Source organism: Tauraco erythrolophus, chromosome 1 (genome assembly GCF_009769465.1).
Source record: "Tauraco erythrolophus isolate bTauEry1 chromosome 1, bTauEry1.pri, whole genome shotgun sequence".
Lineage (NCBI taxonomy): Eukaryota > Metazoa > Chordata > Aves > Musophagiformes > Musophagidae > Tauraco > Tauraco erythrolophus.
Window position 1 is genome coordinate 128,768,353 of NC_141465.1, and position 11,964 is coordinate 128,780,316.

General features: G+C 46.5%; 1 protein-coding gene across 1 annotated transcript; it reads right to left on the reverse strand.

Moving 5' to 3' along the window:
- Positions 1-1,901: 1,901 nt before the first annotated feature.
- PRSS23 (serine protease 23) lies at positions 1,902-3,020 on the reverse strand. The gene has a single exon (XM_009984436.2). The coding sequence runs from the start codon at positions 3,018-3,020 to the stop codon at positions 1,902-1,904; it is 1,119 nt and encodes a 372-aa protein (XP_009982738.1).
- Positions 3,021-11,964: the final 8,944 nt, after the last annotated feature.

Consider the following 11,964-nt stretch of genomic DNA (forward strand, 5'->3'; position numbering starts at 1 on the left):
TGTATCTGAGTGCACCAAAAGCCCACAAGGGTCCATGTTTTTGTACATCGCACCTATAAAAATAATAATCATAGGCAGCTCTAGCAAAAAATGATTTTCAGAACTAGAGCCAAAGCCATCACAAAGATAAAGCACCATCAGGCACATGTTTACAAATGCCATAGTAATTAGTAGAGTGTAAGAAAGGCTTAGCTGAATTAAACATCCTCCTTGTACTTGTATAGCATAGGGAAGCTCTGCTTGGACTCATTCCTTCCCAGCTCTGCCATTTCACACTAGATACTTGCATTCATCCCACACCAAGCACCATGGACAACTTGGTAAGCTTCAGGAGACAGTGAGAGATGGATGGAAGAGAAACTGGAAATGGAGCCAGTGCCTATCCTCCTATTAAAAAAAACAATATTGGAATGACAGCATGTACTTAACCATGTTACTGCAACACGGTGGCACAATCCACCTGAGAAATACTGTTTGTACAGACCACATTGACTTCCCAATGCTGTTTGCTGAGCTACAAGTATTTGGCTGGCCTGATTTTACCTATAAAAGACAGATGTTTCAAACTACAATTCTGCTGTAATAAAAAAATGTAAATCACTGTTACCTGTAAGAGGCAGCAGAGCAGCACTTCATAGCAAACTCAGATTGCACCCTATAATGTGGCTCTATTCCAGCTACAGAATTAACTGAATTGTGCATTTTGCCACAAATTATTTGTAACTCAACAATGTGATAGGGAGGAGGATTCCTATCCCCAGCAACACAAGGAACACAAGTCAAGATGTTGTATAAATTACACTGTCAAAGGGATATAATAGAGGCACATTTATATAAATCTAGGATCCCTCTACCTGGTGTATTTTTAGGTAGAAGCACACGGATCTTCAACAAAAAGAGGGGGAAAACTCAGTCCTGCTCTTCCCTTTACCTGCTTTGCAGGCAGCAATTCAGATGGCCAGCAAGACCAAAGGCAGGCTTCCCCTCTGAAAATCTGAGTTGTTGACACAAGATTTTCCTTAGAAGATCTAAATAGGTCATAACAGAAAACAAGCCTCTGTCCCCATACGCCTGCTATGACAGCATATTCATAGCGATCCCACCAGGTGGTAAGGCTACACCTCAGCTTCTATAAAGATTTAAGCCCATGTATGATTTGTGTTTCCCAAAGCAGGATGCAATGGCACTGCTTATATGACCAACATCATCTTCACAGTCAAGTCCTTGCAACGTCAAGGTCTGTTTGCTCAAAAAGCATTTTTCTTAACTATGTTACTCATAAAGTCTCAAATCAGTCAGGCCTAAAGAAGGTTAGAAGTGTTATGCAGTTATTTACCCTTCACGCTATTTGCGTGGCATTCATCTCCCACAGCGCATGCCTTGCCCTTTTCACACTCCCTTTCTCATGCAGGAACACAAAGCTGTAATGTTTGGGTTACAAACACCATTAAATGCCCCTCTTCAGCCCCCAACAGCATAGAAATATTTTCTTTTAAAAGTTCAGATCAAAGCATTTCTACTAATCCTAGGATTTATTAAAACAAACATTGTAGGCATGAGATAGTCAACAGCGTCCCTTTTATAAGACTCTTTGGAGACGGTCCTGCTATCGTACTGTTTACTGATCCGCCCCTAATTAATCTTCAGTTGCTCAGCTGCAAATTCAGCAAGTCCACCTGCTCCTTCCCCACCCAGCAGACGTTCCTTTCGCCTCAGTTTTGAGCTGTAATGACAGCACCACACAGCCCCTGTCCTAGGAACAAGGTGCCTTCTTGGAAAGTCATATAACACATCCCGATGTTACAAGATCATATCACACACGATTGCAGCAGAAGTCTAGCCTTTCCTCAGATGAGTAGTTAAAACCAGTCATTAAGTGCTTTCAAGGAGTTTCATTGTCTTTATCCTTCCCTGCAGTCAAGGTAGTTGCCTTTGATCCAGTAACAGATCTGTGCGTATTTGAGGGGTGTGATGCGAACGGCTACATTGAAATCCTGTGGGGTGCCATTCATGTCCACCCACTGATGGCCCGAAAATATTCCAATAATTTTACGCTCCCATTTGTGATTCTGCCTCTTCCACATCCTCACGTACACCCCAGACCCACTCGCGCCCGGTTGGGCATCGCACTGCTGGTACAACAGGTCGTATGTTTCATCTTTGACATCACAGAAACGGTAAACCAGGTTTCCTGGGCGATCATTGTCGTAGCCAGAGAAGTGAATCCTCCCTCCAGGCAAGTGTCTTGCTGGTGGGCTCACACCTATCTTCATAAACTTTCTTTTATGAGGCTTCTTGAGCTCCAGCAAGGCATAGTCGTAATCCATGCCAATGTCATTGGCATTGCCTTTGATCCATCCTTTGGGGACATGTGTCCGTTTCACTCGGATCCACTGGAATTTCATTTTCTCAGGCATTGCTGAGTTGGTGATATTGGCCCCTTTGCTGCCATCTTTCAGTTTGGGCTTTAGGAACCCCACTCGCAGTTTCTGAGCTCCTTTGACGTAACTCTTGCCATCATGGATACAATGAGCAGCAGTAAGAACATGCTTTTCAGCCACTAGCGTCCCCGTGCAACCCGTAGATAGCTTCACCGATGTGGAGAATGGATAATTCAACAAGAAGTCCTTCCCAAAAATGCTAAACCTGCTGTCATAGCCATAGATCTGCCTCTTAGTTCGAGATTTGCCTCGAGACCCATCACCGCTGTTGCTCAGAATATATATGCCCACTTCAGTTTCAGTGAGGCTACCATTAGCATACAAAGTTTCATAGGACAGGTAGTGCTTCACTTCTTCGTAAGTTGGCAGTGGAGAACTTTTGTGGCACACTGGGCCACAGGGAGATACCACTTCCAGTCTGGCTTCAGCATCAAACTGCGGTTTGTCCAAGTTAAGGGTAGACTGTGGCAGGATAACTGGAACTCTGTAAGATGGCCAAGTTGGCTTCCAGTGAGAACTGGAGGGCATCACATCTTTAGCAGCACACAAAAGGAGGATTAAAGTGGACAAGCCTGCCATTCTGATTGCCGGTCTGTGGAAAGCAAAAGGAAATCCAGTTACTCACCCAAACATGTTGCAAGATTGATCTACCTTGCTAAGTAATGGCTTTCTACAATATAGTTAAGTTCAATATGATAAGGGTCAAGTGATTTGGATGGAGCCAAATGTCATTAAGTTCTTGCAGCCTTCCAGTACTTAAAGGTGGCCTACAGGAAAGCTGGAGAGGGACTTTTTACAAGGGCGTGTAGTGATAGGACAAGGGGTAATGGCTTTAAACTGAAAGAGGGCAGATTTAGATTGGATATAAGAAAAAAAAATTCACTCTGAGGGTGGTGAGGCACTGGAACAGGTTGTCCAGAGAAGTTGTAGATGACCCATTCCTGGAAGAGTTCAAGGCCAGGTTGGATGAGGCTTTGGGCAACCTGGTGTAGTGGAAGGTGTCCCTGCCCATGGCAGGGGGGTTGGAACTAGATGATCTTTGAGGTCCCTTCCAACCCAAACCATTCTATGATTCTGTGATTCTTCTCAGCATTAAACCAATACCTTAACACATATCCTAAAACAAGTGTCTCAGGTTCCTTTTAACCCTTAGATGTACTGAGCTACCAGCTCCCTGTTGACATCAGTGGGAAGTTATGCTATTTGTTTTCACACGTTGTAAAGAAAATTCAGAATCTGGGTAAATTCCTGCGTTCAGAAATCAAAGCTCCTGCAAAGAATGTATGTGTCTGTCTTCAGCTAGGTTATGGCATTCTCTGAAAACTCCCACCTACTCTCTGATTCCACTGAGAGAGGTCCTTAAATCACCTCACACCGTTTGCTGTCTTAGCCAGAGACATCAAGATGAAGGTAGGAACAGGCGGGTGGACAAAGAACGAAACCTGGACAGGAGCAGGGCTGTAGAACATAACCACATGGGAGACTTGCTTCTCCTTGCAACTACAACCAGAGGAAGGTTTCTGCTCGATGCAGCATTTGCTCTCCCTGAGGCTTACATGAGAAAGGGTGATCTGATCACACAAAGGCAGCTAATGAAGGAAGTTGACAGTTCTTGAGGGAATTTTCAGTTAACATACTGGCTTATTCCTTTCTACACTCAATTTATTCACTCAATTAATTAGAAATGCAAACCAACCTCCTCTGAGCACGGGGAGGCAAATGGGACTGTGAATGTGTTTACGAACCACAGGCAGAGTGCAGAGAACAGCGTGCACTAGTACCGCATCAAGAAAATGTGTAACTTTAGTTCGTTTGAAAATTAGCCATACAGCTGAATCGCTGCAGGAGGCGTTGGGCCCCGGGCAGGAAGGCAGGCAGGATCTCCCTCATACAAAGATTATTCAAACAAAACTTCACAATTATGTTGAGCTTACACATATTTAAAACCCTGCTGAGGTTACACTGATCACAACTGCGGGATCATTCCTGAAATACCTCAAATGAGTAAACCGAAGCAAATCACGCAGGAGATGACCACAGCTATCTAAGAATAAAAAAGAAAAATCCTCTCTCCAATGCTTTTTGTAGGATCCTCTATCCTTAAGCTACACCAAAAAAGACTTTGGAAGCTACAGACTGCTAAAGTCTGAAGGTGTCCAACTTAAATATTGGGCCTGGATTCTTCCACTGTTGGCAGCATCTTCTTTGGGAACGGAGGCTATAATTAAAACACACAACATTCAAAATATCAATTTGACTCATGCAGGATATCAAAACATTTCCATTCCAAAAAATAGATGTCAATGAACAGAGCTGATGCTACTGATGCCCACAGAGACAGGTACTGACTCTTCCAGAGCAACCAGACATTCCGTGTATAATTTTTTCCGTAACAAACAGGATATCTTTAAAGGCATGTATTTTTTTTCTAGAAGGGTTAAGCTCTATAGAATGTATTGTTTTATACCTAATGGTCAAGTCATGCTGGCAAATACAGGCCATTGAAAACATGAATCAGACTTGCATAATTTTTAATGTCCCAAAATTGGGAAACACTTGCTTATGCATTCAAGGAAAACCATCAGCTCCTCTGGTTTCTTCCATGGCAGAGATTAAAATTTGATGTGGCTGGATTTTGCAAGCTATCAAATGAGACGATAGTCTCGTGTTGGTATAAGGGTGGCCCAGAGAACACTTGCTGTATATCAAATATATTTGTTGTATAACAGTGACTAGGGAAACACAGAAAAAGAAGGTAACAGGGGCCAACGATATCACTCCATCCCCACAAAGACAACATCCATCAGCATAAGTCAACTGTTAACTGTCTACTTGTGACAGTGAGGACTGTACACGAAAATATTTACTGGTCTTGCACTCAGAAGCCGAGAACAGACTAAATCACATTTATGCTGTGCTTCAGGCAGCAGATCCCATTATTAAGAGCACATACTTATAAGCAGTCTGCTCTCATCTGCCTCACACCAAAGATATTCCCACAAATTACATTTGAAGCTTTCCTGATAGATGGAATCTCTGTCTAAATTGCACCACTCACGTCACTTCTTAGATCTAAAAATCATTCACACTAACTGAGCCGACGCTGGCCTTTCTTTTTTGGTTTATTTACTGGCAGGGGAAAATTGTAACTCTCTGTGTAGTTGTTATTTGCACAAGCAGCAAGATTCCCTCGTGTCCATAAGCACAGCGATCTGATGAAGGGACTGTTTGCCCAACAGCTTCTCTGCTTCCTCAGAGACAATCATGAGGGTTGAGAAGAGGAATTACCTCTCCCTGCAACCTGCTCTCTCCCCATCTCCCTGCCATCCTCACTGCAGCAACGCCAACGCTGGGAAGGCAGCTTCAGTCAGCAGAGGGCAGCCGCCCTGTGAAGAGAACAGGCAGGAGCTGGGACTCAAGTTGGTCCCCCAAAAAGGCTTCAGAAGGTGGTATCTGCCTGCACTGTGCTCTGTAAAGCGGTATGGACACCAGGTCTCTGAGCAAGCCTTCCCACACTCCTCCCCTGCTGCTTCTCTGCTATGATCACATTGCAGATATATGGAATAAAAAAGCCTCGTCAGCAGTTACAGAACTTTTCTATGACTTAAAATGTTATTAAAACCTAACAGTAAAATACAGTTGTGAGTTTATACCTGACCATAGAAGCTAAGCAGTGCTCACAAACCAAAGTATGTACTGAAGTCTTTGTAATTATTTCTTATCTGGAGACATAACTGGTATTAAATCAGTTCTGGGCTGCAATAAATAGAATAAATATGTCTCATTTATAACAAGATGCCAAATTAGTGCACAGTACCTCTTTCTGTGTAGATCCTTCCTCTTTAAAAAGTAAAATGGTCAAGCAAAAAAAAAGAAGGAATTTAAAAAGTAGTCTAAATTTAAGAGAGACCTATCAGTTAGCCTCTTCTTTCCTTTTCCTTCCTCTTTGTTTAACACAAAAAGCTGAAAAAAAAATCCAGAGTTAACACTCTCTATGTTCACCTACTTCCTCGTGAGCGACGCTGAAAGATGTTCTCGAACGGAACAAACTGGTAAGTAGCGAGTACTTCCCCGAATGGCCATCACAAAACGGTACTGAATGAATTACGATGTGCTGCTCTACTGTAGTACTGCTCTTCTGTTTCTGTTTAGACTGTGTCATAAACTCAGTCCACCCTTTGACTCAGTACAAAGCCCTGCTCTGACATCCAGCCTAGGAACCCCCTAGAAAGCGGTTTGTACATAATCACACTTGCTAATGGCATTAAAATTGTTTAGAGAATGGAAACAGTGACAGCTACCCCGGGGCTCCCCACGCCGCTAAAACTCCTTTACAGACACATTTTCCTGCCTGCTATGGGCATTCACGCCTTGAGATAGATGTTGGTGAAAGAGAACTGCCTTCTTCAGGACGGACATGAATCATTTTCTAATAAGCAAGTAATTTTTCTGGAAGAGTTCACTACTTCAGGGGTGGTTCTTGTAATAGATGGTTAAATAACAATAAATCTCGGAACATACAGTTTGAAAGCCCGTGAAGCAAAGTCTCCATTACATTTTTGAAATGAAGAAAGTTTTTCCGCAGCGCTGGAAGCCAGAATGATTAACATAGGAAAAAAAAAGAAAAAGAAAAAGAAAAGAAAATCAAGACAGTAAGAGAGAAAAACCTGCCTCAAACCAAATCATAAAGGTGAACTAAATCACTGTCACTGCTGTGCCAAAATACCTCAGCTGCTTTTCTTAGTCACTGAACTTGTTAAAACACAGCAAAAATAATCGAGTTGCACTTTAGGAATTGCAGAAGCCTTACTGCCACTAAAATCCAACATCTCTATCAGCCTGCCTGCGATGGTGAGGGTGGTGTGGGAGCTCCGCTGCCTTACCCGCCGGACCGGGGGCTGTAAGAAGAGATGTCTCGCAAAACCTGAAACGAACTTTGATACTGGCAGGCCGAGGGTGTCTGTTAACATACACAGCGGGCACAGCGGGTATTTTGACATGTGTGTCAACGACACACGCACACACACACAGAGGAAAGGGACCACATTATGTGTTTACCACTTAGTCCAGTTCCTACAGAATAATTTTACCGCCTCCTTTCGCCCTCATTTCTTTCCTCTTTCTCTCTCCCTGCGGGTAAAGCAGCTTCGGTTTCACTGTGTTACAGACAGATAGCGAAGGTCAATTTGAATAAACCGGTAAGCTGTGAGCAAGGACGTGCCTCCCGCGGGCTCCCGAACCGCCCGGGGCTGCGCAGCCACCGGGGCAGCCGCGCCCGGGGGTCCCCGGCGGGACCTCACCGACCCCTCGGACCTCGCTCGGGGCACAGGGCGAACAACTGCCGCAGGCTCCAGCGACCGCTTCACCGAAGGGATCGGGTGATGTATTGCTTAAAAAAAAACAACCCAAAACCTGATGTTCTCAGCCACAAAGTCCAGGACCGCTGCGGCTCGACCGGAGAGCTCCTTCTGACGCCTCGCAAGCTCGAAACGCAGCAAAGGCGAATTTGTTATCAGCTGTTTCCTCACAAGACGCCCCTCCAAAGTTAGTCACGGACAGCAGCGAGCAGCGGTGCTTTGCCGCTCCGGCCGCCCCGACGCGGGGACCGGCGCGGACAAGCCGCGTTATCCCTTTTGTCTGCCCGCCGCCGGAGAGGCGGCGCCGGGTGTGCTCCCGTTGATGCGAGCGGGGTTAAAAATTAAGCTCTGCGAGGAGGGCTCGCCCCGAGCCGGGACAGCGGCTCCCGCAGCCCGGCTGGCGGCAGCGCCCGGCGGGGACGGCCGGTGCCCCGCAGCGCCGGGCTGTCCCCTCGACTCCGCGCCCGCTGGCAGGTGAGGCGCTGGCCCCGGGGGCACCGAGGGGCGAGAACGGCTCTCGCCATCCTCCCGCCGCCCCTTCGTCCCGCGGGATCACCCGCGCCCCGCGGCACCCTCCCTGCCGGCTGGACCCGCTACCTACCAGCTCCCCGCGGCGGCGGCGACGTCTCCGGGAGCCCGTCAGGCAGGTGGCGGGGCCGGTCCCATCCCTCCCGCCGCCTCCGCGGGGCTCGGGGGCGCCTCCCCGCTCCCTCCCGCCGCGCGCCGTCCCTTCCCTTCCCTTTCCCTTCCCTCAGAGGCGCGCTCCGAGCGGGGCGGAGCGGCGCGGGGCGGAGCGGGGCCTCCCGCAGGTGGCTCCCGCCGCCGCCGGACCCCGCTCCGCCCCGCAGCGCTCCCGGCGGCGGCGGCGCAGGAGCCCGCTGCCCGTCACCCTCCTCCGAGGGTCCCCCGGCACCGGGTGAACCCCCGGGGTCCCTCCTGCCGGCGCACGCCGTAAGAACCAGGAGCTCTGCGCTCTCTCTCTCACCTCCGTTGCCTCATCAGGGAGGTATTTGAATGGAATTGTCGGACACGTTCTTTGCCTGGGTTTTAATTACTCGTCGTTCCTGAATCTTTATAACGATATCTGGCAAGAAAAGAGGAAACGGGAGCCAAGAACGCAAAAATCCTGCAAAGTGTTTTGACCCCACGAGAAAAATCCGCAAAAGGTTTTGCCAAAATTCCCAGCGGATCGCCATTACCCCAGAAAGGAAATATAAATTTCACAGGAATCAATTTATTTGCTGCCTTCTACTGACCTCTTCACCCCACCACTACCCTTACAAAGGACCAGGAGAGCTTGAAGCACAGTGAAAGCTCTGCCCCACGCACAGACCCTGCTGGAGGAGCCTCAGATGTTACAGGATCTTACGTGATTTTTCTAGCTTGCATTTACTTGGGCCTGGCACCGACCCCATTCAGGTCTGTGGAAAGGTTTTAGCAGATGGTTGGAAAGAGCAGGTGCTACAAAGACCATAACTACTCAGACAAGTCTTTCTCAGCTATGAATGATTAGAGGATAATTATGTGAGGGGAAGGTCCTCAGGGGGGTAGGGGGCAAGCATCTCCATCAGAAACACAGCTAGAGAATACAGCTGGTGTCAGAGGGAAGTGAGGGCTGGTGACACCAGGTCAGCTGCTCTTGGGCCCCCACAAAATGATCATGCAACAAACAGCAAGGAAGATTACTTGAAGTATCAGTAGGCAGCTGATGAGTAAGACTCCATCAGCAATACCATACTAAGCACGGATCCCCTCCTTATCACAGAATCATAGATTCATAGATTCATAGATTTCTAGGTTGGAAAAGACCTTAGAGATCATCGAGTCCAACCATCCCTAATCCCCATTAAACCATATCCTCAAGTAGCTCATCCACCCTATTCTTAAACACATCCAGGGATGGGGACTCAACCACCTCCCTGGGCAGCTTATTCCAGTGGCTGACAACCCTTTCAGAGAAGAAATCACAGAATCACAGAATCACAGAATGTTAGGGATTGGAAGGGACCTCAAAGGATCATCTAGTCCAATCCCCCTGCAAGAGCAGGACCACCTAGATCAGATCACAAGTCTTATCTCAACTCTGCGTCTAGTCACCTCCCAATTAGATATGCAATCCCACTGCTCAGGAAGCTTTGCCCTGTACACCTCTGCTATTTGGCATGGATGGAGGTGGAGGTCCATGTCTTGTAGGTGGTGAAAGCGTTTGGTTACGTAGTGGGAGTGAGGGCTTCAGCCTCAAGGTCAAGGTGGGCTCTTGCTTTCCATGGGCATACAGCCTCTTCTGTCCCACCTGCCGTTTGTGCTCCAGGGCCTTCCCAGTTTTCCTCTCACAAGTCTTCCTGACTGTAGTAGGTCACCACACCAAACGTGGCCTCTTGATCACTTCTACTCTCCTGAAAAAGTACTGATTGCCTAGCAGTCACTTCTAGATGACTGCAAAACTTCCACTGCACAATTCTCTGTATTCCCTTTCCCCTTTTTCTCAAATGTATCAGCCTTCCTGTGTCACACTGCTGTTTTCAAGAGTCTCAGTGGGAAGAAGGAATAAATATTAGCATAACTGTTTCCTTCTTTGTATGCTTTCCCCAATTTATCGTTTACAATGACTGTGAATAAATTCTGACTGACTAAAGAAGGACAGATCTCAAGACATAAATTCAAATGGACACAATCCTAGGAGATATGACACTGATAGAAATGTTTGTAGTAGATAGGAGGATAGAGATACAGGACGCTGCTAAGATACATACGGTGGGATTCTCCTCACTTAACTGTAGAGGTTTGGGATGCCCTCGGCTATCCATGATGAGGTCTTCTCCATCTGGAGCAGCAGCTGAAAGTCAGTGCTGAAAAAGGTGAAGGCACCGCATCCAAAAAAAGGGTGTGTGTAAATATGCATAGTGAGAGACTTCCCACCACATTTCTCATGGTTTCCTGGTGTATCTCTGTCTTCCTGTGGCTGACTGCTGTCTCTCTAACTTGTGATTAGGGCAAAGGATCATCTTTTTCGTATTATGTTTGTAGAGCACCTGCAGCCATGGAGAACTGGTCCATAGCTACCAGTTCATGGTATTTCAGTTATACAGATTATAAGGCATTCTGTGCCTCTACACACAACACGGATAGATAGATGAATAGGAGCCACAAGGCTTGGTGTCTACAGGACTCCTCCTGAGAATGAAACCTTAAAGAAAGTGTTGGGCAAAATTTTTTTCATGTCAAAAGGAGTGGAGAGGAATGTTTAGTTTGAAATTTAGTTACGAGACATTTGGATGCCATAAAAACAACTAGATTTTTTTTGTTTTTAGCGCATACATTGAACCATAAGCTCAGAAAAGATGGTTCATCTGGCCTATCTTAATGCCTGCCTTAAGAAAAAACGAATCACTGTCCAGTTCTCTCCAGCAGCTAACGACAAAATCTAATGTTTAATTTTCTAATTTAAAAGAAGAAAAAAAATACCAATTACAGATTCCACCACCCCCCCCCCCCTCACCCCCCCCCCCCCATGAGTATAATTAAGTTTCTTGTTAAGAAACAAGAGCTCTGGTGAAATTGGGCTGCACGAGCTTTTTTAAAAAGAGTGAAGTCCAAGACCTGAGTGTTACTGTGAGCCATTGTTGAGGTAAAGAGCAGTAAGTGACAACATATGTAAGGGTGAAGAGGTATTAGCTGTATTATATTGTCAAGTGATAACACACGCGCTGACATTTCAGCACCTTGTGAGCAAGCTGAAAATGAAACAGTCTACAGGTGGGAGCCCTAATGAATGGCACTGTCAGGAGATAATTTCTCATGGTTGAAGAAATCTTTTATTCTGCAGGGAAGTGAAGTAACCTGGCGTTATGGGCCTGTGCCAGATTCCACCGCAGACAATGGAGTGATTTCAGAGGCCACTGCGTCTGGAAGGAAGAATGACAACCCACAGTTGGCGCAAATGAGTCCTCCTGTTGCTCGCTGCTGATGTCATGCAGCAGAAAAGGCCTTGGAGTTCCCCCTTGCAATGGCAGATATCCAGCAGACTCCCTCTGCCTTCCCTGGGACAGAGAATCCTGCTCATGGATGCCCTGTTTCCCAAAGCTCTTTTTAACTGTGGGAGGAAGAAGTTAAAGGTGAAGAGCCTCTCCATTCCTTTGAAAACAGACTATTTTGAAGGCAAGGAT